This window comes from Plectropomus leopardus, chromosome 9 (assembly GCF_026936395.1).
Source record: "Plectropomus leopardus strain MGB_pleo_1.0 chromosome 9, ASM2693639v1, whole genome shotgun sequence".
NCBI classification, from domain to species: Eukaryota; Metazoa; Chordata; class Actinopteri; order Perciformes; family Serranidae; genus Plectropomus; species Plectropomus leopardus.
Window position 1 is genome coordinate 36,707,813 of NC_142184.1, and position 24,585 is coordinate 36,732,397.

At 40.3% G+C, this 24,585-nt stretch overlaps 2 protein-coding genes across 4 annotated transcripts; one reads left to right on the plus strand and one right to left on the minus strand.

Annotated features, from left to right (window-relative positions):
* The first annotated feature begins 1,967 nt into the window (after positions 1-1,967).
* pdyn (prodynorphin) lies at positions 1,968-5,454 on the plus strand. The gene is made up of 3 exons (XM_042492610.2): positions 1,968-2,080; positions 2,414-2,550; positions 3,096-5,454. The coding sequence occupies exons 2-3, from the start codon at positions 2,428-2,430 to the stop codon at positions 3,657-3,659; spliced, it is 687 nt and encodes a 228-aa protein (XP_042348544.2). The 5' UTR covers positions 1,968-2,080; positions 2,414-2,427; the 3' UTR covers positions 3,660-5,454.
* A 440-nt stretch (positions 5,455-5,894) lies between these two features.
* On the minus strand, positions 5,895-24,471 carry gmeb2 (glucocorticoid modulatory element binding protein 2). 3 transcript variants are annotated; one of them, XM_042492704.2, is made up of 10 exons: positions 24,092-24,471; positions 16,425-16,582; positions 16,208-16,293; positions 14,328-14,452; positions 12,860-12,963; positions 9,534-9,691; positions 8,722-8,790; positions 8,475-8,612; positions 7,784-7,906; positions 5,895-7,020 (listed from the first exon to the last, which is right to left on the minus strand). In XM_042492704.2, the coding sequence occupies exons 2-10, from the start codon at positions 16,565-16,567 to the stop codon at positions 6,395-6,397; spliced, it is 1,572 nt and encodes a 523-aa protein (XP_042348638.1). In that variant the 5' UTR covers positions 16,568-16,582; positions 24,092-24,471; the 3' UTR covers positions 5,895-6,394. The 3 variants fall into 3 exon arrangements, with proteins under 3 accessions (XP_042348638.1, XP_042348639.1, XP_042348637.1); XM_042492705.2 differs by having other exon boundaries at positions 16,425-16,645; XM_042492703.2 differs by having other exon boundaries at positions 16,425-16,621; positions 24,092-24,470.
* Between the last annotated feature and the right edge of the window lie 114 nt (positions 24,472-24,585).

A 24,585-nucleotide genomic window follows, 5' to 3' on the forward strand; every position in this document is an offset into this window, starting at 1 on the left:
ATAGTGACCCATTTCATGAACAGCAGACGCAGAAAGATACCAAAAACGTAATATGTCAACACGGATGTCCACTGCAAAGCGGTAACATGTGACAACCTTGGATGAGAACATGTTGGGGTTTTTTCGTGCATGTGCTCGATTTTACTGTGTCTCCTAGAACAAAGTGATACATTTCTACAAGAACTACAAGTCATGAAATTCTAAAATAATCAAATAAAACTAAATTCTTCAATTATTTTATAGTCCATGTCGAATTCTCCAAATTTATTCTTTACAAAAGTGATAAGGCTTTAACATTGCTGGATTACAGGAACAACCCAACAATAGCCAGTTTAAGGCGGGAATATTGCACCGTTACGTCCCCTCACCCTTCTCTATATAATATATGAGCGCAGAATTAGGGGCCAGAGTGGTTTCTCGCCTTTAAGCTGCCACGGGAGGGGGGAACAGCGCCGAAACAGTGTCAGTATAAACTGGACAGCCAGCAGGACGGGACCATGGGCAGGGTGGATGTGACGTTTTAAAGACATCTTCATGTGTGCGACCCACTGTGGGAGATTTCAAAAGCAGCTGTTAGCAGCTAACTCAAAGAAGAAGGTTAAGTGACCTAATGACCACTCAGCACTCTCTGTGTCCTCACTCTCAACTCAAGAAAACAAGATATTTTTCTAGCTTCTGTCGTGGTGATTAATGTTAGCTGTAAACATGAAGGGCAGTTTAAATTGTTTGGTTTTTTTTAAATAATTTGGTGTAGCAGAGCTAACAGGAATTACATTACAGTTAAACTTATTTTTACTTAACTTACCTGTGTGAAAATGCTGTCGACACACGAGCATGTGTCAGGAAATGATGCTGAAGGTGATGCTTGTTTGTTTTAAAGCTGCCCATGATGCCATGCCATGCCTGTTTGTTAAGTCGGCAACCTGAGATAAATTGTTTTCCTTTAAAGCTGGAAATCTAAAAATAAAAAACCTCACTCTATTAGCGTCACATTTCCCATTCTGGCTGTGAGAACAATGATGGCACTTCAAATGTTCATAATCACACTGTTTTCAAACTCCATAAACTGAATAACTGGAGAAACTCAACCACATCGTCTTCTTCTTCTCTTCTTGAAGTTTATTAACAGTTGGTTAACAACGTTTTGGTGCATCACTACCACCAATTGGTGTAGTACTCAGCCTCTGTAATAGCTTTTGTGTCACAAATTCCCACAATGTTTGCGCTGCTGATTAAAGTGATGTGATAATCCTATTCTTTATAGTGATGTGGTTTATTGTAAGGTTCCGTATTACATTCAGTTTGAATCTGGGCTGCTCTAATTCAACAGGTTGTGCTGTAAAATATGTTGGTGTTCCAGGTGCCCTTGTTTAACTTTGATCACCTGGCCCTCTAAAGCTCTCTGCACAGCCCTGTTCATGTTAGTGTTCTCTGTCCAGCTGAGGTTTCGGTTCATGTCTGAATTGAAAATGATTTCTTCTTCTCCTTTGTAGGTTAAATTTTAAAGATGTTACTGGAAAAGAGAAAAAAAGGTTGTTAATTGATGTTAGTATGATTTACAGCCGAGTGTTTGATCCCCCAGAGATGGAATGATGGTAGTGATAGTGATGGTGATGGTGATAGTGATGATGATAGTGATGGTGATGATGATGATGGTGATGGTGATGATGATAATGGTGATGTTGGTGGTGATGATGATGATAATGATGGTGGTGATGATGATGATGATGATGATGATGATGATGATGATGATGATGATGATGATGAGGATGATGATGATGATGTGCTTATGGGACGCACAGCGCTGCTGCTCCTATACCTCCTCTGTGTGGGCGTTGTTAGAAACTCCTGGAGCGGGAGGCGGTGGGAATATTTACGCAGTATATTTCCCTCCCATTGGTCCCTCAGTAGAAGCTGCTGTGATGCGCTGCGGTGACACAGCCAAGTCTCCGGCGATAAAAAGAGCGGCGGAGAACCGCGCAGGAGAAACAGTTGGAGAAGAGCTGGAGGACGGACATTTGATGGTAGATGCGCCTCTGCGAGTCTTAATACGGCTGGAAGTATCTGTCCAACTCCTGAGGTACCGACTCAACACTTTATACTTTCTTGTCTTTCCAGTGTGAGTTCAGACCGCATGTCAGCTTTCTCTGTTTGGAGTTAAATTACAAAGAGGTGAAAGAGGACTTGGCGCCATTACGCATTGCGCACAGGACTACATAACCCATAACACAGACTGTTTTGAGTCACAGAGTGAAGGTAGAAATTAGTATTTTTCAGTACTACAGGTAAAGTCATTTCATGAATTCTGGCACAGCAACTCTGATCCAGACTCACCGGCACTGCCTGTCATGTTTCTGTGTGTGTGTGTGTGTGTGTGTGTGTGTGTGTGTGTGTCTGTGTGTCTGTGTGTCAGGAATCTGGTGAAGAATGGAGTGGTATGTCCTGGTGCTCATGCTGAGCTTGCCGCCCTCCATCCGTGCAGATTGCTCTTCACAGTGTCAGAAATGCATGCAGCAGATCCTCAGCCGTGACGCCGCCTTCAGCAGCCTGGTAAGAGCACAGAGACAACTTCACACCCAGCGCATTGAGGCACAAAGGAGAGACAATTACTGTCATGATTTTCATGTTAAAATTAGTCAGCAGAAGCCTAAATTTGATTTTAACTTTTGATTTCTACTTGTAAGAATCTAAAATCATGTGCCAAACTTCCAAAAGCATTATTTTGTCTCTCTAGCAGTTTCATTTACTTTGTTTAATTATTATTATTATTATTATTATTATTATTATTATTATTATTATTATTATTATCTAAAGTTAAAGATAGCAAATTTGTTAGGTTGAGTATTGAGTGAATGTGCAGCCATAATGAGGCAGGATAAGCTATCGAGAATATGGGATACAGCGACCCATGACATTTTAGGTTTGAAAATTTAACTCATAAATACCGATAAAGCTGATGCCAAACCCTTAGAAATATATTTTACAAACAAAAAAAGGTGTAAAGCTGACTTCCAGCAGCATGCAGCTTGCTGTGGTGACACCCCGTGTGTGCGCACAGATGTTGGTTTCACCCTCTTGTCTCTGTGTGCCTGCAGCCGTGCAGCGCGGAGTGTGAGGGGCAGCTGGACAGCTGCGAGCAGGCTCCGGCGCTGGCGGACTTCAGCCAGGATGAAGTTGCGGGTGAGCAGGAGAGCCAGCAGGCGGACCTGGTCAAACGCTACGGAGGCTTCATCAAGAGAATCGACAAGAACAAAAACAAAATCTTCACCTCTCCCTGGCGCGATAATTACATCCTGAAGGCCGGGGCGCTGCCCAAGAAATACGAGGACTTGTTGAAGAGGCTGGAGGAGAGAGATGCAGACGCGCCGCAGGACGCAGACGGCTCTCCGGAGGACCAGATGCTCCATAGTTATGTTAAACGTTACGGCGGCTTTTTACGAAAAATCGGCCCCAAGTCAAAGAGGAGTAGTTCGGCGGAGGAGAGCCAAGAGCCAGAGGAGCTGCAGAAGCGCTATGGGGGCTTCATGAGGAGGATCCGACCAAAGTTGAACAACCTGAAGTGGGACAAGCGTTACGGAGGCTTTCTGCGCCGGCACTTCAAAATCTCTGTGCGCTCAGTGGAGGAGCCCTATTACTCCTACGATGACTTGAGCTTATAGATGAAACCTGCGGAGAGAAAAACTACAGAGAACTGGTGCAGGTTCACTTGAGATGCCGCCATGTATCCAACAGTATCGTATGCCTGCCTATATGCTTTTAACTGGGTTGCCTTCTGTGTAACAACTCATCTCTGTCTTCTTGGCATCACCGTGTGTCATTCAATAAATTATGCTTGTTTAATAAAAACATGAATAAAACCACTTTCCTGTTTGACCAACAAGGTAAAAGAAAATCCTACTTGTGCAACTGATTTCAGCCTCAATTCCGTCCCATCGCGCTAAACTCCATTCAGAATTTTGATTTAATATTTTCTAACTAATCGATAGACTCATACCTGGACTTGACTAGATTATATGTCTTCAATAAAATATCCATTCAATTCGGCATAAATAATATACACTGATTGGCATTTTAACCCCTTAAAAACCCGGAGTAACACCAATTTTCTTGCGCGGCGTTCAGACTTCTTTCTCAAGTTTTTAAACCTTTGCGCCATCAACAATTTATTGCGACTTCTTCCAAAACCTTGGAAAAGGGTAATGAGCAAATTGATCATAAAAAAATCCAAAATTTGCATGAAATAAGTACATTTAGAAAAGTGTTTTTAAAAGCTAGGAATGTCTAGGACATTTTCCGTGGAAAAGCTAGGGAGAGATAGCCCATATATTTATGATCATCATCATTACGTCTTTAAAATTATGTTACAGAATTTTTATTTATTTATTTTTTTTAAATCGTTCTCTTTCGTTTTTTAAACTCATTTTCGGGTAATTTTCTTGTACTTTATACTAATTTCTTGTTGATTTCTGAGTCGTTTCTTCTTTCCTTACTCATTGCCTTTCCCCATTTTTTGAAATTACTCAAAAAGTTAAATACATTGTAGTCCTCAATCCTAAAATTGGTACATATTCGATTAAAAGCAAAGGTAGGTTTGCAGGAGATGGGTAAAAATAATGGTGAAAATTTAGTCAAATAATTAGATATATGGTGTTTTTTGTTGTTGTTTTATACAGAATTATCCCGAATTTATAATGTGAAATGAATATTTCTCATGATGTGAGTATGAAGATAAATTTAAAATGTTGGAATGTTGAATGGATAGACTGACCCTCACTGCCACAGCACCAAAACGGTGACACATTACAACAAATGGTCAGAGCAAATACGCAGTTGTAATAGGAGTCAGGCTGTTTCACCATACAGGTGATTTTAACAGATATTATAACCTTGGTGTGTCTCGATTCTTCACATTTTCCTCCAAGTAACAGTGCGTCTATTTTTACCATTTCTTTCACAGTTTTTACAAGGTCATATCCTGCAAAATCAACCTTTTGCCAAGTTTGTGTCCATAAATCTAAATCGTTCCACTGAAATTAAGAGCTGGATTTACACATTTCTAAATTCCCCATGATGCATAATAAATAGAGTGATCGTTCACATTATTTAAGAGACCGTTTCTCTGAAGACTCCGATAACAGAAGCTTCAATCTGTGGACTCTGCTCTGAAGCTACGGCTCTGAGGCGTCTCAATCTGCTGGACAAACACACGAACCGCAGTCTGAGTGGCACAAAGGCCATTAACGGTTAGACGGTGGCGCCATCTGGTGGTGTAACTGTTTATTCATTTCTTTTCATTTTAGGCAATTTCTTGGTAAACTGCTTATATCCATGTTGCCCAGGAGCTCACTTGGTAAAGCGGGCGCCTCGTATGTAAAGGCTGTGTCCTTGTCACAGCAGCCAGAGGTTCGATTCCAATTTTTTTCCCTTTGCTGCATGTCAGTCCCTCTCTCTCTCTCCCCCTTTCACACTTAGTCTGTACTATCTAATAAAGGGAAAAAAACCTAAAATATCTTTTTAAAAAAAAAGGCTCACTTCCCTCCTCCCATGTTCTGAAAGAAATCAGACCCACTTGCTCAGGTTTCAAAGGGTTAATAGACAATATAATTTTTCTCAACAGGAATTACCATATTAGTGTATGTAAGTCGCAAAAGTTTTTTTTCTCTTTTTTTTATCATCTCAACAAGTTTGGATTGTAATAACTCCTGTCATGTGTCATGTGATGACTGCTGACACCGTCACATGATGACTGAACAAACTATTAGATGAAGACATCCGGAGAAAAGCATCAGTGGAGCGTTTTTTTGTCAGCTTTAGGTTTTTTTTCTCCTCCTTTTAAGGGTTGAGATAAAAATTTGTATTTGTCATTTATTATGACATTATGTAATAATACACGCTTTTCTTGAAAACTGAGCATTTATTACCAAACAGAACAATACTGCCTTTTTCCAGCCTATATGGTACGAATCCCTACAGAAACAGCGGTATCAAATATATTGTACATATTTACAGGAACACCACTACTGACAGACACACTCCTCACAGCAGATGCCACTCTGATAGAAATGGATCTTGAAAGTTAAAGGACATCTACACAGAAGGCTCATGGGTTTTGTTTAAGGACAAATGAAAACGCTGCATGAAATTATCAGTAAAGGTCAAAATGTGGACCATTATTGGGAAATTTTTCCTTATCATCTTGGAGGGTCTGAGGATAGAGGGATGCTGTATGCTGTACAGCCCCTTTGTAGCGAAGTGTGATCTGTGATATTCGGCTTTCTAAATGAAATTGGCTTGACTTGTAGGAGCCCTGAGCCATCTCTCAGTCCAGGGTCCACACTCGTGAAACAAAGGCAATTACCAGCTGGGAGACCACACAGAACAGCTGTGCTGCGTCTCACTGCTGCTCTGCCGGCTGCTCGCCGTCCTGCTCTTTAACCTGCTCTGGCTGACATTCCTCCTCGCCATCAGCCTGGCCCTCCTCTTGTGAATCCTCTGCAACTGTTGCCGTGGCATCCACCACACTGATGCTGCCAACCTGTTGTTGGACGCCACTTTGTGCAGTGGCCAGGCTCTGCAGCGCGGTCGGCAGCGTCACCAGCTGAAACTGAGGGCCGACCACTTTAACGAAGGCGGTGGAAGCCGTGGAGCCGCCGGCCGCGCCCTCCTGACCTGCCGTTGTGGACAGCACGGTCAGGTTAGAGGCGTCGGCCGCCAGCTCTGACCCAGAGAGCGAGGAGGTCAGGAGGGTGTACCCACCCAGGTTTGTGGCAGAAGGGGCTCCTGCCACGGTCAGCACCTTGCCCAGCGGCAGGCCGCTCAGCTGGTTCAGAGGCAGAGTGATCTGCGTGGAAGTGGCGCTCACTGAGGCGGGGCCAGAGATGGCACGGGTCAGCCGGGGGCGCTTGGGCGTGGGGGGAGCAGGGACTGGGGTGAGGGTCATCAGGACGTTGTTGAGGTGCTGGGATTTGCTCTTCAGCTCCTTGGCTCGCTTCCTGTGCTCGTCACACTGCTGCTCCAGAGCTACAGGTGGAGACACACATCAGCAGAGTGTACAAACACACACAGGCTTCCTATTAACCCCTTCATGCACAATGCAGGGGGGTCATTTCTCTAGGCAATGCAGATTTATTTATATACTGTAGCACTTTTAATAGCAGGGTTTCTCACACATTCGTTTATTCATGGTGGCCTGCCATGATTAAAACATTTGTTGCAACGTAACAAATGGAGCATGACTGTCATTAGGGGTGCTATATACAGCCTACTGCTCAGTTACTCATTTCACCACACTCTCGAAGTGAAGAACGTACTCTGGATACAGACGGAGCAGCAGAATGTCAGTTAACCAGTCATTGTGCTGAGTATAAAAGTTTGTTTTCACTCTGCAACAGCTGCTCCTCTCATCAATCAATCTAAACTGATCAGCTCTGTACGATGATAGACAATCTGATAGATCAATTATCCACACGGTGACTCCAAAACCACAAACTGCTGCTGAGGAAAAAAGGGTGTGGTGAAGAGCTCTGTGTTCATGAGCCACAAAAGCATTCAGCACACACAGAAAAAAACACAACAGAGGAGTTTGCTGAGCTGATCAGTGGTTCCCTGCTGAGCCTTTCTGGTCCTTGTTACAGCCATGGCAGCCGCATTCTGATCAGCTGAAACTGCCTGACTGCTGTCTGAGGTAGACATGTCAACAGTCCACTGCACTCTCTAGAGCTCCAGATGTTCTAAGCCCCCAAAAGCATGATGGGACAACAGTTCTGAGGACTGTTGTACTGACCTGCGAGGCTGCGAGTGTACTGCTCTCTGTAACGGTCCATCTGGCTCTTATGACTGGCCAGAACCTTCTTCACCAGGTCCAACATCCCAAAGTTCTGCACTATATTGTTGAGCAAAACAGCATCTGAAAAAAAAAACATGTTCAATGGGACACAGCCATGTTAAACATTAAAGGGCAATTCCACAGATCCCTTAAAAACGGATGTCCCCGCTGAGCCATCTGATACTTCAAATGTTGTTTTGTGTGAAAACGCTGTGCACACGAGCTCATTTCTTAGCTCCTAATCTGCCTGAACAGATGAGCATTTGGAATATTTCTCCTTGTTTAATGTGACCAAGAACAACAAAACTCTGACACATTCAACTTTGTGTTTGTCCATGCTGACATTTAAAATTAGAGACAACAAAAGATTATATTATGGATTTTTGCCTCGGGGCAGGTCAGTACTTGTAAGGCGCTATGCCAAAGCCAAGCTGTGATGACATGCATTTCCATGACAGCAGGGGATGGTGCATTATGGTGCTGCTTGGTACCAGCCCACCTCCTCCCTGAGCTGTGTCTTCAATCGTTAAACACACATACGTGTGTGTGTGTGTGTGTGTGTGTGTGTGTGTGTGTGTGTGTGTGTGTGTGTGTGTGTGTCAGAGTGCGCTCTGTGTCTCTCTGTGTGCTGAGTGTGTGTTTCTCTAACCTTTGACCTGAAGTGGTGGGTCACAGACTCTCTCCTGTAATCCCTTTAACACCTCTTGCAGCTCCTTCTGGAAATCCTCCATCACTTCCTCCAGCAGTCCAGCCTCCTTCACCGCACGCCAGAATGCCACAGAGTCCTCTGAACACACACACACAAATATATATACTTAACATCATCAAGAATGCAACAGTGTATTCAACCAACTCATTCCACATGAAGGTGAGTGTGTCTGCAGGTTTCTGATCACCTCCGATGGCTGTGACCCACTCTGAAGTTTCTTCTGACACCTCTGGAAACGAGGCTGCTGCTCCGTTCACTACAACACACATAGCAAACAACACTCAGTGAACCACATCACTGGACTTACACCCTGACAGTGTGTCTACATCTGCTGTTGTATTTATTCTGGGTTCTGATGCAGATTTCCATTATGGTTCAGAAGCTTTTCTTGTTCTGCATTGTTGTTTTTATGGCTACAGCCCGGCCAATGTCCACTATGAGTCAAAGATTTACTGAGAGTTTGGGGTTTCTTTTTGTCAAAGGTCAAGGTCACCTTGACCTCTTGTACCTCATTCTTTTGATCATAATATCTCAAGAACACCTTGAGGGAATTTCTTCTGATTTAGCACAAATTAAATCTTCACTTGGAATCAAGGATGAATGATTAGAATTTGGTGGTCGAAGGTCAAAGGTCACTGTGACCACACAATAAATGTTTTTGGCCATAACTCAAGAATTAATTGCCTAAGTATGACAAAATTTCACACAGCTGTCTGATAGGACACAATGATGAAGCACTGAAAATATCCAAACAAAGATCAACTTCACTGTGACATCATCAAAAAACCCTGAAAAAAACACTTTTCTGGCCATTAGTCAACATCCTAAGTCAGGAACAGAGGGGAAACATTTGCTCAGAGACTGAGTTGGTGACACTAATCTTGGGTGTCCAGCTTGAATCTGTGCTGATTGTAGAGATTTTAAAGTCTTCTAACAGTTCCAGCTCTGAGACCAGAACGAGCCCTGAACTCGTAGGACCGCTGATACTGTGGAACTTACAGTCAGCTGATGAGGGGGTGGCAGGAACCAGTTCAGCAGAATGATCGCTGCTGATGGACACTTTGGTTCCCACCAGGTCTATCTTGGTGCTGCGGCATGTGTTGGAGCAGACCTTTGCATGCTGGTAGAAGTCCAGCTCACCTGAGTCCATGATCTTCCTGTCAAATCAAACATATCAGAATACACTACAGTGTTGACTGACCGCCATGTGTCAACCTGAGGCACAACAACCATTCAAACACATTTTTATAGATCTGCTGACACACACTATAATCATCTATACAGCCGTGTACGACTTTGGTTTTTCTCTGGCCTGAAATCACAAACCCTTAGTCTCCCTGATGAGCCTCCTTCAGCACATCCATCTTCACCGTGCTAACATGCTAACTGGAAGCATGTCAACATGCTAATGAAACACTGGCATTGACCAAAGCGTTTCTTTCATGTCAATATTAAATTTCACATTTGTTGTTTTCCTTGAGAGAATCAATCAGAAATGTAATTAACAGAGTTGTCTTGACACTGAACATTAAGCGTTTAAGTGGAGCTTTGGGCTAACAGGTCGTGTCCACTAAAGTGTTTTTATCTGAGGCCAGTGTGTTTTTGTAGATGTTTTGCAATGGAAGCGCTGCATATTTACACCATGCTACAAATGCCAGCAGTGCAACGAGGCGCCTAGCATGAACTCTGTGCCGAGTGCTGCTGGTTGAGCTTTTCTTTGTCAGAGCTGAAAAAGAGGTGAAAAATGTTCAACTAGCCTACCACGAAGACAAACTGTCAGATCTAACATGTTCAAGTGTTAAACAACAACAACAACAACAACAACAACAATGGTGGAGAAATGTGTTCATGTAAAGTATATAGCCTATACTATGTTTCCTCTCATGAACCCACACAGATCTGCAGGTCCATTCTCTCCATCTACATGCTTCGGCCCCTCCTTATCTTAAGCGGGTTCTCTACCTTGTGCCGACTTGTTTACTTCAGCAGATATTCCGTATCATAGCAACCAGACTTATAAGATGCATAAGCAAATATGTCGGCACGAGGTAGCATATGAGGGAAAGGCTGAAGCACGCAGGGAGAGAGAGCGACCTGCTGCTCTGTGTGGGTTCAGTAACTGTTGTTGCTCAGCACTTGGAACATACATGTCAGGTGTGACAGTTTGTCTTTGTGGTATTTTTGTATACATCCTTTATTTAACAGAGAAAAGGAAAAGACTCACAGAGATTTAAAGAGAGCAACCGTGCCAAGACGGTAGCATTATACATTGTTGCAACAATATATACAAGCAGAAAAACACAACTATCACACATTACAAAGAGCAAGCACAGCCTCCAGTTAAAATGCAACACCAAACAGACAAACACATTAATATTAGAGTAGCCGTCACATTGACCAAGGGTGCTTTTTTCTCCATCTTTTAAAAGTGATTTAAATTCACTGCTAGTGATCAGCTTAGACAGTTTTAGGTCTTTCTGTAAGTTATTCTAAGAAGAGGGGGCGGCATATTTAAACCTTTTTGCCAAGTTCTGTGCGAACCATGGGGACCAACATCAAGAGAGCGCAGGCCATATTGATTCTGTTTTTTATACATGTATGTACACAAATAAGAGAAAACCAGCTCAAGTACACTTTTGTGTATAAAAACCAACCAGTGCGAGAGTCTGCAGATGGACAGAGAAGGCCATTTAGCAGCAGCATACAGTGTGCAGTGGTGCACGCGGTTTCCATCACTGTGATTGAATGGCTGAAGCAACAGTGACGAGAGCAGCGCTTTTGAAGCACTTGTTGAACAGTGTAAATACGTGGTGCTCCCACTGCAAAGTATTACAAAAAGAATTCAAAAATACCCTGGCCTCAGAAAAAAACACTTTGGTGGACAGGACCTTTCATAGTCTCAGCACCAATGAAATATATTCAAATGGATGCAGTGGCTGAAGTTTTTTGACATATGTCAGCCTGCCCAGACGCCTTAGATGCAGCCAGTGGTGAAAACTATATTGAAATTCTTTACTGATATAAAATAGGCAATACTGTGCTGCCAAACCTTCCCATTATGATAAAACAACTGACACACATCATAAATTACTGCAGAATAATTGGCTGCTGCAAACATACACTCCACACCTAAAAATACAACAGTGCTCTACCTGAGGTAAGTACCAAATGCGGAAAATAAAAAGATAGACTTTTTCCCTGTTTTTGGTGTACGCAGATAAAAACATTTTGGGGAAGCAGTGAGAGAGAGCATCCTGGACACATCATACAAATACCTCTGGGCCCAAAGCTTTTCATATGAGGCTTACATACAGCTAATCATAACATCAGAAGGAGAAAACAATATTTTGTAGAAATGGTTTCATTATTGGCTAAAAGTGTTATTGCTCTTTCATGAAAAAAGGTCAGTAATCAGAGTAATGGTAAGACTCTGCCCTGAGGAAAAATGGCAGATGGTATTATGGGTAATCAACTATCTTTCACTACCTCTGCGGTCCCTTCATGTGTTAATTAGAGAGGACAGACTGAGCCCACAGGATGAAGGCACCAGGGGGTAGACGATAAGTTAACCTCTGCTACATCCAAATCTGTCAGAGGTTTTCTGTATTTTTTGTACATTAATATAAGATGTACTTAAACTGAAGTGTATCACCCTAACACGATCCTCAACCTACATTTATTTATGTATTTATTTCATTTTGTTTTCATTCAATTATTTAATTTTCATGTTTTAATTTAGTATTAATCTTCTGTGAGTCCACTTTTATGTGTATTTGTGTACACATGTACAGGTATGTGTGTATGTGTATGTCTTTGTTTATTGTTGCTAAAATCAACAAAGGCATTGTTGGAAAAAAAGACATGAATTAAACATTTTTATAGTTTATATTTATATTAAAGTATGGAAGTATCCATTTTTAAATGTAGTTTGGTTTAAAAATTCGTGAAATTATCAATGCATCTTAATTAATCTTCAAAAATCACAATTATCAACACAAATTCATCCCATCTCTGCATTATTCGTAAACACTGGATTTTGTCAAATTCCTGCTGTATTTCTGCAACATGATCCAGTGTGGAGGATGTGTTTAAATGCCTCTCATCCGAATAATACTTAACAAGTCCAAAAGTCAGTTGAGAAATCTTGGACACCAGCGTTCTTAACAGGTATATAAACCTCCTAACTCCAAGATGTTTTCATAAAACGTCCACTGAAATCAATGGAGATTTTGTTGAGTAAATGTTGCACAAACAAGAAGACTTGGGGTTTCTATCCAATAATATCAAACCAAAATTCAGTGTTCAAGTATTTGAAGAGTGCAGACCTGAGCATGGTGCCGTTGAGGCGGATGGCTCTCTTCCAGTCCTTCAGAGTGGATTTCCCCGCTAAACACACGAACTCCTTGGGGCTGATGAGCTGCTCATTGAACTGATCACAGAGGAAAGAAAAGCTGTTAATGATCCACTTCATCTAGATTTCCTTAAGGGGTCACAGTATTTTTCATCCTTGACCCTATTTCGCCATGTTTTTTGTCTAAGTGACTCATAGAGACAGCCACATTTTTAAAAATGGTCCAGTACTGAGAGAGAGCTGTATCTGGAACAAGGAAAAGCGTGCGATGTAATCCCTGCAGGAAACAGAGCATCGTCACCTTACAACCACTGACCGTGTTTGTTTCTGACAGCGACAGGCTCAGATTGTTATAAGAAGTGTTTTACATGACACTATGCTACACCATAAACGTCCTAGCACTGCTCTCTCCAATACTCATGAATGTTTTGAATGTTATTTTTCCTGCAATAAGTCACCTTCCCTGAGATTTCAGAGTGGTCACATTAACAAACACATCTGCAAAAGGTTAGAAAAACATTTTTTTCTCAGTAGGGAACCTTTCCATAATGTTTTCAGACACTCTCAACACTTATAATAACAATCTGAATCTATCACTTTAAAGGGATACTTATTATGTTTAGATGACCTGTGGTAAACCTGAATGCATGTGCCCCCCCTTGTCTCTCAAATTCAAACCGAAATAAGATCAAACGGTAAAACCAGGCAGTGCCAATCAAATGCAAACCAAGATTCTGTTACTGCACTGCCTATTTCTCACCTCAGATGTTTCTAGAAGCATATTTTAGTGCCGCTTTAATAGCGAGAGTTTGCCAGCAGGAACTGGGTGCCATACTGTTTCCTGCACAATAAAAACAAGTCAGAAAAAAAAACAGAAACAACAGAAATGATGAAGTAAAACTAGGCAGCACTGATCAAATATAAATCAAGATTGTGTTGCTGAGTTGCATATTTCTTGCCTAAAATGTTTTCAGAAACATGTTTAAGCTTACTGTTTAAAAGGAATAAAGCATTGTTACTCAGCCAGCCACAATTGTTTCACATGGATGGGAACGCATTACGTCATCCACCTGCAGGAGCATGTATAGTGTGGTGCAGTGCATTCTGGTACTTGAGCAAAAGCGTCCTTTTTCTCGGTTTTCTCTGGTCATGTATCACCAATTTCAAAAGTATTTGTGTCTTTCTGCTGCAGAGACGGACCAGTTTTATGAAAAGTTTTATCTTTTCAGCAGTGAGACACGTCTTTAAGTGGACGTAAATTGACGGTGCTAAATTTTCCGTAGAGTTTACAATGCAGTCTATTTCCCTGCAGCAGCTGTCACGGCCTCTCTCAATCCTGGGAAAAAAAAATTAAAAACGCAAAAAAACACAAAAAAAAGTTTCTCTTTAAATATGACGGGAAATTCACACAGACTCTATTGTTTCAAAATGACAGTGAGTACCTGCACACATTTCACATTGATTCCCGGGCAGACAAACTTCTTCCACACCAGCGTGGCTTTGGCATCTCCACAGGTGATTGGGTAGAAGACATCGGCTTCCACATCCACCTCCTCAGTTAACTTCACTGCAGAGACAGAGACAGAGAGACACCCTCACACAGCCACCCTGTCAATTCTTTTATCTGATCATAATACAGAACCCCAGAAACAAGTCCCAAAATCTGTAAATGACAGCATTTCTGCACCTCTTGTTTTCTCATCTTAAATTCAGTGGGTTTTTTTTTGATTGGGTTTTTGATCAGAAGCCTGAATTAAGGTCTGTGGTTCACACAACCACGAGACTTTCACATTTTGTTCTACGACAAACAACATGTCAGTAGATACCCCAATGTGAACTTTGAAGCTTTCATGTGTCTTAAAAATACAGTTGCTGACAAGTGGCTAAATGAGACTACAGAATGCCATCGTGCCAAACACAGCTTTACAGCCTCTAGTGGTGATGGGGCCATAGTGTAGTTTGTTTATAGCCTTACATTAGCTTTTTACTTCTGGTGATTACATTTAGGCTTAAAAAATCCTGAAAGTGGTTTTCATTAGTAGGGGTGTGAATCTTGAAGTATCACATGATTCAAATCAAGTTCGATTCTTTGGGTCACAATTTGATTCAGAATCAATTCTCGATTCAAAACGATTCCTGATTCAAAATACAGTAGGTGTAATTTCAGGATCTACTCCAGTCTGTTTGCCAGTGGCAAAGTGTGTATGAAATTATGGAGGTTTTATTATGTACAAAAAAAACTTCATCATTTTTTTGCAGTTGTTTGTGTATTATCTGTGCTCCTCTCTGTGAAGATGCAGAGGGCCACATCACACTCCTGACACTTCAGAGAGGGCCCTGATTCTCCTGCCTGCTCTGCCTGCAGTGAACACAGAGTTTACATCCATATGAGGCCCTGCTGCTTGTTACACTGTCTCCTGATTTACCCTTGTCTCATTATTATTATTATAGGTGCTACCAGAGTTTATTCTAATGCACGAGTCGCTACCAATAACACAGAGTGATAGATACAGTAGGATTAGACCAATCACAGTGCAGTTTCCTCGAGATGACAAACCTCTGACCTCTCCATGGAACCATGGGAAGCCTATATGGTGATTAGCATTGATGCTAATATACTTTTATCATCGAAATATTAATAAAATACGGACAGAGGAAACCCAATATCGGATCTATCATCATGTATTTATTGAACAAGGTCCCGTAAAAACACCCTTATTCCCAGGCTGGATTCTGAGGCTTCTAAAAGAGCTACTATGCATCTGAGTCATCCCTCTGAATGGCATATTTAGTAAATATAGACTATAATCTATGTTTAGGATTTTTGAATCGATTCTGAATCCTTAAAAACGAGAATTGAGATTCTTATGTGAATGGATTTTTTCCCCCACTCCTATTCATTAGTAAAGATTTTCTTGCTGAACAAAATGTGTAAGTATCATATCCTTTCCTTCAGAAAAACATCATCCCTGAGGTAATCTACAACTAAAGATGTAAAAAGCATTTTCAACATTGTAAAGATGATTGTGTGATTTGAATTATACACTGAAAAGACCGCTCTAACTGAAACATGTACCATTGCTGAGATTTGTTGATTTCATTTACTTCACAAAATCTCAACAGAAGATTAAAGAACATTAAAGATAAACTCTTCACTACATTGAAATATATCATTCCGCTTTACATTTAAATAACACTAAAAGGTGAGCATGATAGTTTATTCTTCACCTTGGAAATAGTCTGACAAAAGGGGAAAAACCATTGACTGCTATTGATCTGCCACATTTTACAGAGTGTAATACAGTCTTGCAGGTCACATTACCGATGACTGCCTCCTCTCTTGTCAGTGAATCTGTTCTGCTGGTCTCAGCTTCTGCTTCCACTGGTGCTACCGTGAGGATGCCCTCCCTGGAAAACCACATGAAAAACCACAAGGTGTTAAGTTTCAAATCAGCAAACCGAACAGCACAAAGTCCTTAAAAAATACACACTGTACTATATGTCTTGGCACTAAGCTGTGTGTAGTGTGTATGTGTTACCCTGGCTGAGGGGTCAGCTCTGCAGTCACCAGCACAGCTTTATCCTCCTCCACCACAGAGGGGAGGTCCTCGCCCACTGCTTCAGGTATGGTGACGATCACAACTTCGCTCATTTCCTGCATGCTGACCTCTGATGAAGCCATGGAGGGCGGACTGAGCTGCACAGCACACAGCGTGGCAGCAGAGAGGAACAGTCCCTGTTATTAACATCAGATTTTAGACTGGAAAAGATTAATGACAAGAATACAGGTTTACATGATACCATCAAGAGGTAAATTAAACCGACTCAGACTCAGGAGAGCAAAGGGCAGTAATGTGAAATATGTGAAATATTGAGTGGGAGCTCCTTTCAGGGGTCACCAATGCAAAATGACAGGAGGCTAGGGGCCAGTCACTCAACAAACATTAAGAATAAATATATAAATATTTAGCCCTGACCCTCTGGTAATTTTGCTTGAATAAATGAAGCCTGTATGTCATCTTATTTCCATTAGAAGTTCAAAAATGCCAGATTTGGCCCTCAGGACACAGATTTAGTATCACTGATATACTGCTTGGTGAGGGTGCAGTAAAGAAAATCGACACAGCAAAATATTATATCTTTTTGCATGGCAATATTGTTTCTATACACTAAGCCATGTATCATTTTTATAACAATAATTCTAAATTTTACAAAAAAATCTAACTTTTGGTAGCCTACTATTCTAATAAAATCAATTGTTTTTTTTCAATCTACTACAAAAAACCTCTGCATTAAAAATGGCTGTGTGATGAACAGAATGAAAACTTTTTTTTTTTAAGTAGAATAAATAAAACAGATGTTAAAAATGATGTCCTTTGGGGTCATAATTTGCAGTTGAAAAAAAGTAATAAATCACAATACATTGCAATTTATATCATAATATCTTTAAAACTGCAATAATATTGTAATTGAAATTAAGTATTGGGATAATATCGAATCGGGGGGCCAAGACTTGAATAATTAGTAAAAAGTAAGACAGCATTTCGAGGCTATTGTAAATACAAATTTAAAAAATCCCACATTTGTGAGAAAAAAAGTTTGAAATGTATATATTATATTTTATTGTATTATACTTTGCAACTGAATTTAGCAATTAGGAAATAGCTACTCCTGATTTTAGCCCACTATCACAAAATTATAACCAGCATCCACACTTTGAATAGACATTTCTGTGAACTGGGCCTAATCAGAAGAAAACTACATACTGATTTGCCTTGTAAAATACAAGGCACAATACAAGTAAAATACTGCACTCACAGTATTCTCTTAAAGATGGTCCCCAGGGAGGAGTCACGTGGGGATACCTGGGAAATGGCAGCGCTCTAGATCCGCTCCCGGTCCCTGACCATAATTAAGGCAATTAAACCATGACAACTCTCCGCAACTAATTCTAACCACGCTAGGTAAGTTGTGGCTTTATCTACTTACGCAAGTTCTGGATTTTGAGATGAATCAACCCAAACGAAGTGTGCAGACTCGTCTGAAAACTACTGTCCCCGTGGATGCTAGCTCGGCTAGCCCCGGAACTAACCCGAAAAATAGCATGGAAGATCTTTTCTCGGAGATCACGAAGCTCGAGAAACTTTAAATCAGAAGTGGCGACTGATGTGACCGTAATACGGGCAGACACCACCGAACTCAAGAACTCGGTATGTGCGCTCCAAACAAGAATGGATGAAGCTGAAACCCGCATTTCCAATGTGGAGGATAGCGCAGCTAACATGGCCAATGATAACATGCGGCTAACAGAGCGAGTGGATAAACTTTGGCAGAGAATTGAGAACTATGAGAACCAAAGCAGACGAAATAATGTCAGGCTGGTTGGACTGAAGGAAGGCAAGGAGGCTGGAAGTAATATGAATGATTATGTCAGGAAGATACTACGAGATGGTTTTAAACTGGATGGAGAAGAATTTGAAATCGAAAGGAGCCATAGAAACGGAGGACCACGGCCGGATGATAATGCAGCCCCACGTATCATACTGGTGAAGTTTTTACGGTATACGGCCCGAGAGAAAGCTCTTGCTGCTGCTAAGAAAATAAAAGGGCTGAAATGGGAGGGATGCACCATCTCGATGTTTGAGGATTTGACCAAGGAGCGCTCTGACCGGCGGAGGCTGTTCTCTCCCATCATGAAGATCCTGTGGCAGCACCAGGTTAAACACGCTCGCACACCCAGCAACCTTGAGATTTACGTGGAAGGGAAGAGATGGAGCTTCACTGACCCGGAGAAAGCTGAATGCTTTATACGGGATAACATTACTACCGTGGAACAAGAGGACTAAGTGATATACGCAGCACGGAGAGTTGAACTTTATTCTGAAGGAGGCGTCGGGGACGGGGACCAGCTGGGAGCTGTATCATGACCAGGGGGCGAGGAGGAGAATGACGGTGCCACCAGAGGATCCAACACGGACCGGAATCAGCAGAAGATGCTTACACTGTCAGGTTCTGTGTTTGAGACAGTGTTTTTGAGTTGAAAACGTTTTCTTTTTGTTACTGTTTTTGCTGATGTGGCAGGACTTGGATTATGGTTAAGTCTAAATGTTTGTTATTGCAAAGGCAAGGCATGGATCTATTACACTGAAATTTGGAATAGTATGGTTTTACTTTTGAAGAGAGGAAAATATTGTTTTTATAAACTTTATGGGTAGTCAGTATATCAACATTGTTTCATGGAACATTAATGGTTTGCAGCACTCTACCAAAAGGAAAAAAAGATACTTACATATCTAAAATCCGAAAAACACAGATATTGCTCTTATACAAGAAACTCATTTTAAAAAGGAGAAGAAGCTCTGAAAATGAAACGTGATTGGGTGGGGAAAGTATTTCACAATTCTGTATCTAGTAAAAAGCTCTTGGAGTTGCCATTTTGGTAAACAAAAGCTTAATTTCATATTTTCAAAAAGAATTTAAGGACTCTGATGGGCGTATCCTGTGTGTAGAAGCTAAAATTAATGGAGTAATGGTTATATTATGTAATATTTACGCTCCCCAATAAGGAGAGCCCAAATTTTATTTCTAAAGTCTCTAAGATGTTGGGGAGGCCTGGATGGTCCACTTATATTAGGGAGATTTTAATCAAGTAATAGATGACCATTTAGATGTAGTAAATTAGACCTTCCCTATACTCGAAAAGAAAGAAATGCCATACACAGTCTACAGGAAGATCTGAGTTTAATTGATATCTGGAGGCTTGTTAACCCAGCAGGAGAGGAGTATTCTTTTTACTCTCATTCCCACAAAACTTATTCACGAATAGATTTTTTCTAATTTCACACTCTCTCTCATAGATAAGGTTATAGACTGTAATATAGGAGTTATAGCAATAACCGGATCATGCTCTGGTGGAGCTACATTTAGAATCTAAATGTTGATAAAATCAAAGTTGGAGATGGAGAATGAACACAAGTTTATTACAGGATGAAGAATTTGCTAAAAAACTTGGGGAAGATATCTGTAAATTTCTAGAGTTAAATATTGGTTCAACAGCGAGACTAGCTACAGTATGGGGAATGACTCTCAAAACATTCAGTAAGAGGAAAATTTATTTCTCAGAGTTCCTTCAAGAAAAAGGAAAGTCGTAATAAGTTACAATCATTAGAAAGGAAATAATTGATTTAGAAAAACTGTTAGCGGAGCAGTTAGAAGAGGAAAAATTTCATAAAAATCTGTCAATTGAAATATGATTTACATGAAATTTATAATAAAAAAACAGAATACGCATTGTTTAGGCTTAAAACTAATTTTTATGAAAAGCGGAGAAGACTGAACGATTATTAGCGAGACAGTTAAAAGTCACAGGGCATAAATAACACAATTATGACAATTAGAGAAAATAATGAACTAATCACATCCACAACTGGCATTAACAAGATCTTTAAGAGTTTTATGAGGAATTATATACATCTTCAAATATAACAAAGGAGGATGATTTGGCCACTTTTTGAAAACATCACGCTGCCACAGGTTCTCAGATGGAAAGAGATCATTTAGAAACCCCATATCAAACACAGAGGTAAAACTGCTATTATGGCTATGAAATCTGGGAAGTCACCAGGTGTGGATGGCTTCCCAGCTAGAATTATAAGAAATATCTGGATGTACTATGCCCATTTCTTACAAGGTTCTGCAGGAAGCATTTGAGTGTGGATCATTACCCGACAAGCTTTAATGAAGCTATTATAACCCTACTACCAAAAAGATAAAAAGATTTAACAGACCCTGCAAATTATAGACCTATAAAGCTTAATTAATGTTGATTGCAAAATATTATCAAAAGTATTAGCTCTGAGATTAGACAAAGTTTTACCAAAAATAATACATAAGGATCAAGTAGGCTTCATAAAATAGAACATCAACTGATAACATGAGAAGACTCTTGCACCTACTTTGGTTGAATAAATCTAACCTGCAACCTGTTGTTTGCCTTATCCTTGATGCCCAGAAAGCTTTTGATACGGGTGGAGTGGGCCTTTCTTTTTGAAACACTATCAAGATTTGGGTTTGGCTTTAATTTCTGCCGATGGAGTGCGGATCCTATATTCAAATCCGAAAGCTGCTGTTTTTACAAATGGCATGATATCTCAGTTCTTTAAAATATCTAGATCAACACGCCAAGAGTGTAGTCTTAGTCCATTATTGTTTTACAATATTTCTCGAACCTTTAGCTGTAATGATAAAGAGAGGAACCAAGAATTGAGGAGTTACTGCTTGAGGGCAGGGAACACAAACTTTTCTCTCGGATGATATTCTGGCACTGTGTGGGGATCCAGCTAGTTCTGTCGCACAATTACTAGAAACTATTAAAACATATTCTAAAATTTCCAGGGTACTGTATTAACTGGCATAAGTCAGAGGCCATGCCAGTTTCCCTGGTATGCTCCCCTACTTAATTCATTTAATTTCAAATGGCTCCCCAAAGACATGGAGTACTTAGGAATAAAACTAAATTCAGATATAAAAGAAATTATTACAAGCCAATTTAGAAAAACTATTAAACAAAATTAAGACTAATCTGGAGAAATGGGATAGGTTGAATTTAACACTATGGGGAAAGTAAATACTATTAAAATGGTCATTGCTCCCCAAATTAACTATCTTACAGGTATGCTTCCTCTATGTATTCCCCACAGCTATTACTCAAATATAACAACATGATAAAATGCTTCCTTTGAAGTGCAGAAGAAACCCAGAATCAATTTAGATAAATTATACCAGCCAAAAAGAAAGATGGGGGCTATCCCTACCAAATATATCCTATTATAGCTATTCTTTTGAAATGGCAAAACTTGCAAAACACTGGAATGTAAAAGAAATGCAGACCTAGACTGGATCTTGATTGAGCAGGAGCTCACGTTCCCTTCTCAAACCCACAGAGAATCTCTCACAAACAATTAAGCAAAAGGATGACAAATATGATGAACCCAATTTTAACTCATTCAAGGAAAACTTGGCGGGACATGCATAAAAATTGTAAAATCTCTCATAACACCCAAAAATATGCATCTATTTGGCACAATGCTAAAATAAAAATAGGTAAACAAACCATTTACTGGGCCCAATGGTTTGAAAAATGGCATTAGAACATTAGATGATATTTTTTGAGGAGGAGTAATTTGTCCTATCAAACATTATTAGAAAATTTAAACTTAAAGGAAGAGCCCATTTTTGGAAATATTTACAACTCAGACACTGCATTAAAAGATAAGATACTTCTACATGATGATGCTAATATTATTGATCAGTTCTTAAAATTACCATCAAGACTTCAAACAGCCTCCAAGTGGTGAGATATGTCCCTGGAAGACCAGCAAAGGGTGTGATTATTTAAAGGAAGCTATGGGAGAAAGATTTGGATTGTCTTTTGGATGAAGGAGTGTGGAAGGGGGATTCTTTCCGACACTGAAAAATATGTCAGAGAAGCAAGGAGCAAATATATTCAATATAAAATAATACATAGATATTACTATACCCTACTAGACTGAATAAAATGAAATTAATAAATGATGACTTATGCTGGAAATGTAAAACACAACGTGGTACATATCTACACGCAATGTGGCAATGTACTCAAGTTTTCCCATTGTGGGAAAACGTTTTGAAGGTAATAGGGAATTGGCTAGGATGTATTCTTCCAATCTCACCAAGGCTCTGTCTCCTTGGGGACAGAACAAAAGTACCAAATTTAAACAAATTTAAATATCGAATATTAAAATCTGCTCTATTAACTTGTGCTCGTCTGATTTTGAGGTGTTGGAAGAACTGAAACCCCAACTATGGAAATGTGGAAAGTTCAAATGATGGAAACGGCTGCATGTGAAGAAATGTTGATGAGACTGAACGGTGGGAATGAATCTGCTAATGAACAATGGGAAAGGTTTAGAAATTTTGTATGTACAGGAAACTGAAAAGTAAATATTTATCTGTCAATGTGACTTGATATGATGATAGTATTCAGGGTGGTTCAGGTCTCGAAGAGTAAAATTTAAGATTTTTGATGCCTTGGGGCTTGGCAAGCCAATAATTAATTAGTACTTTGAGAACCTGCAACTACCTTATACCACACCTACTGAACACCCATTATTCAAACCTTATTGTTGAACCTCTCAGTTTTATTTTAGATAATTGGTGATAGACATTGCCTGCTGGAACCTGCCAATTTGTTCTGTTTTATTGTATTTGTTGTTGTAAAAATTAAAATTCAATAAAATGTGAATTACAAAAAAAAGATGGTCCCCAGGGTTTGCACAGAACTTGGCAAAAAAGCTTTTACATATGCCTCCCCTCTACTTAGAATAACTTAGAGAAGGACCGGAAACTGTCTGAGCTGATCACTATGGGGGAATTTAAGTCACTTTCAGAAAATAGCACTGTTGGTCAATGTGATTGCTACTCTAATTGAATATTGCACATATTAATGCACTTGACTGTTGTGTGTTGCATTTTAAGAGGACATTGTGCTCTCTCTTTGTAATGTATGACTTGTGTTTGTCTGCATGTATGTATTGTTGTAACCATGTTTTATGGGTTAGGGTTAGGGTTAGGGTGCCTGGCCTGGTTGCTCTTGGAAAGGAGATTTTAAAAAGTATACATATATGCATATATATATATATATATATAAAACACATTTACATCTGGTAAGAATTTAGTCGGAGTATTTTCTGTCATATAATGTCTTCTGTAGCTGGGTGTTAACTCATTTGTTAAGCAGTTACAAACATATTCTGACCACTATTACTTGGCTGGCACTGTGACTTACCGGCTTTGTGATGGCCCCAAAGAATAAACATGAGGTCGTGAAGCCTTTCTTAATATTGAGAGGTGTGTGTGTGTGTGTGTGAAAACACCATTACAGTGCGTCTTATCGCCACATACATAAACATTTAGAGTCTCGTGAAGGACTTGAAATCAGCCTTGTGTGTATAGCATATATGCCGTAAGGCTGCTTGACAGTAAAACGGTAGTCTTCCTGGGAATATCTTGCGGTGGCTCCGTATATGTCGTCTATACATTAAGATCAATTTCCGTTTGTAAGAGTTTTGAATGCAGTTTGGTGAGCCCTCTCACTGAACGTTAGCCGACTGTGCAGGAGCGCACAGGACAGAGGAATGCGTTATTTCAGACAGCGAAGAAATCTTACCTGTTTGTCCAAATTAAAGAATCGTCTTCAATTGGTAAATGTTTCCTCTTTTTGTGGTGAAAAAGTGAGGCTGTGTGAGTGTTAGCCGACACACAGGCTAGCTAGGAGCTACAGCTAGCTAACAGGAGAGAGCAGCTGACAGAGCCGCTGAGCTGCAGGACTCTCCTTCATATCTCACACACACACGGAGCCTCCCGGTTCTTAAACATTTAAGAGACTACTGGCTGAATCTCACCCTCACACCATTTCATGTTCTTTACTCTGTCATTCCTTCTTTGTGTTTATTTGCAGTGCTGCCGCTTCTTATTCCTCTTCTTCAGTTATATTGGCGGGCAACACAGCAGCGTTACGGTGCATGCCGCCACCTGCTGTACCGGAGTGTCTTCTCCTTCTTCTTTGAGGTTTATTGGTGGTTGACAAACTTTCCGGTGCATTACCGCCACCAACTGGAGTGGAGCAAGCGATTAGACAGTAAAATAACTAACTAAATAAAA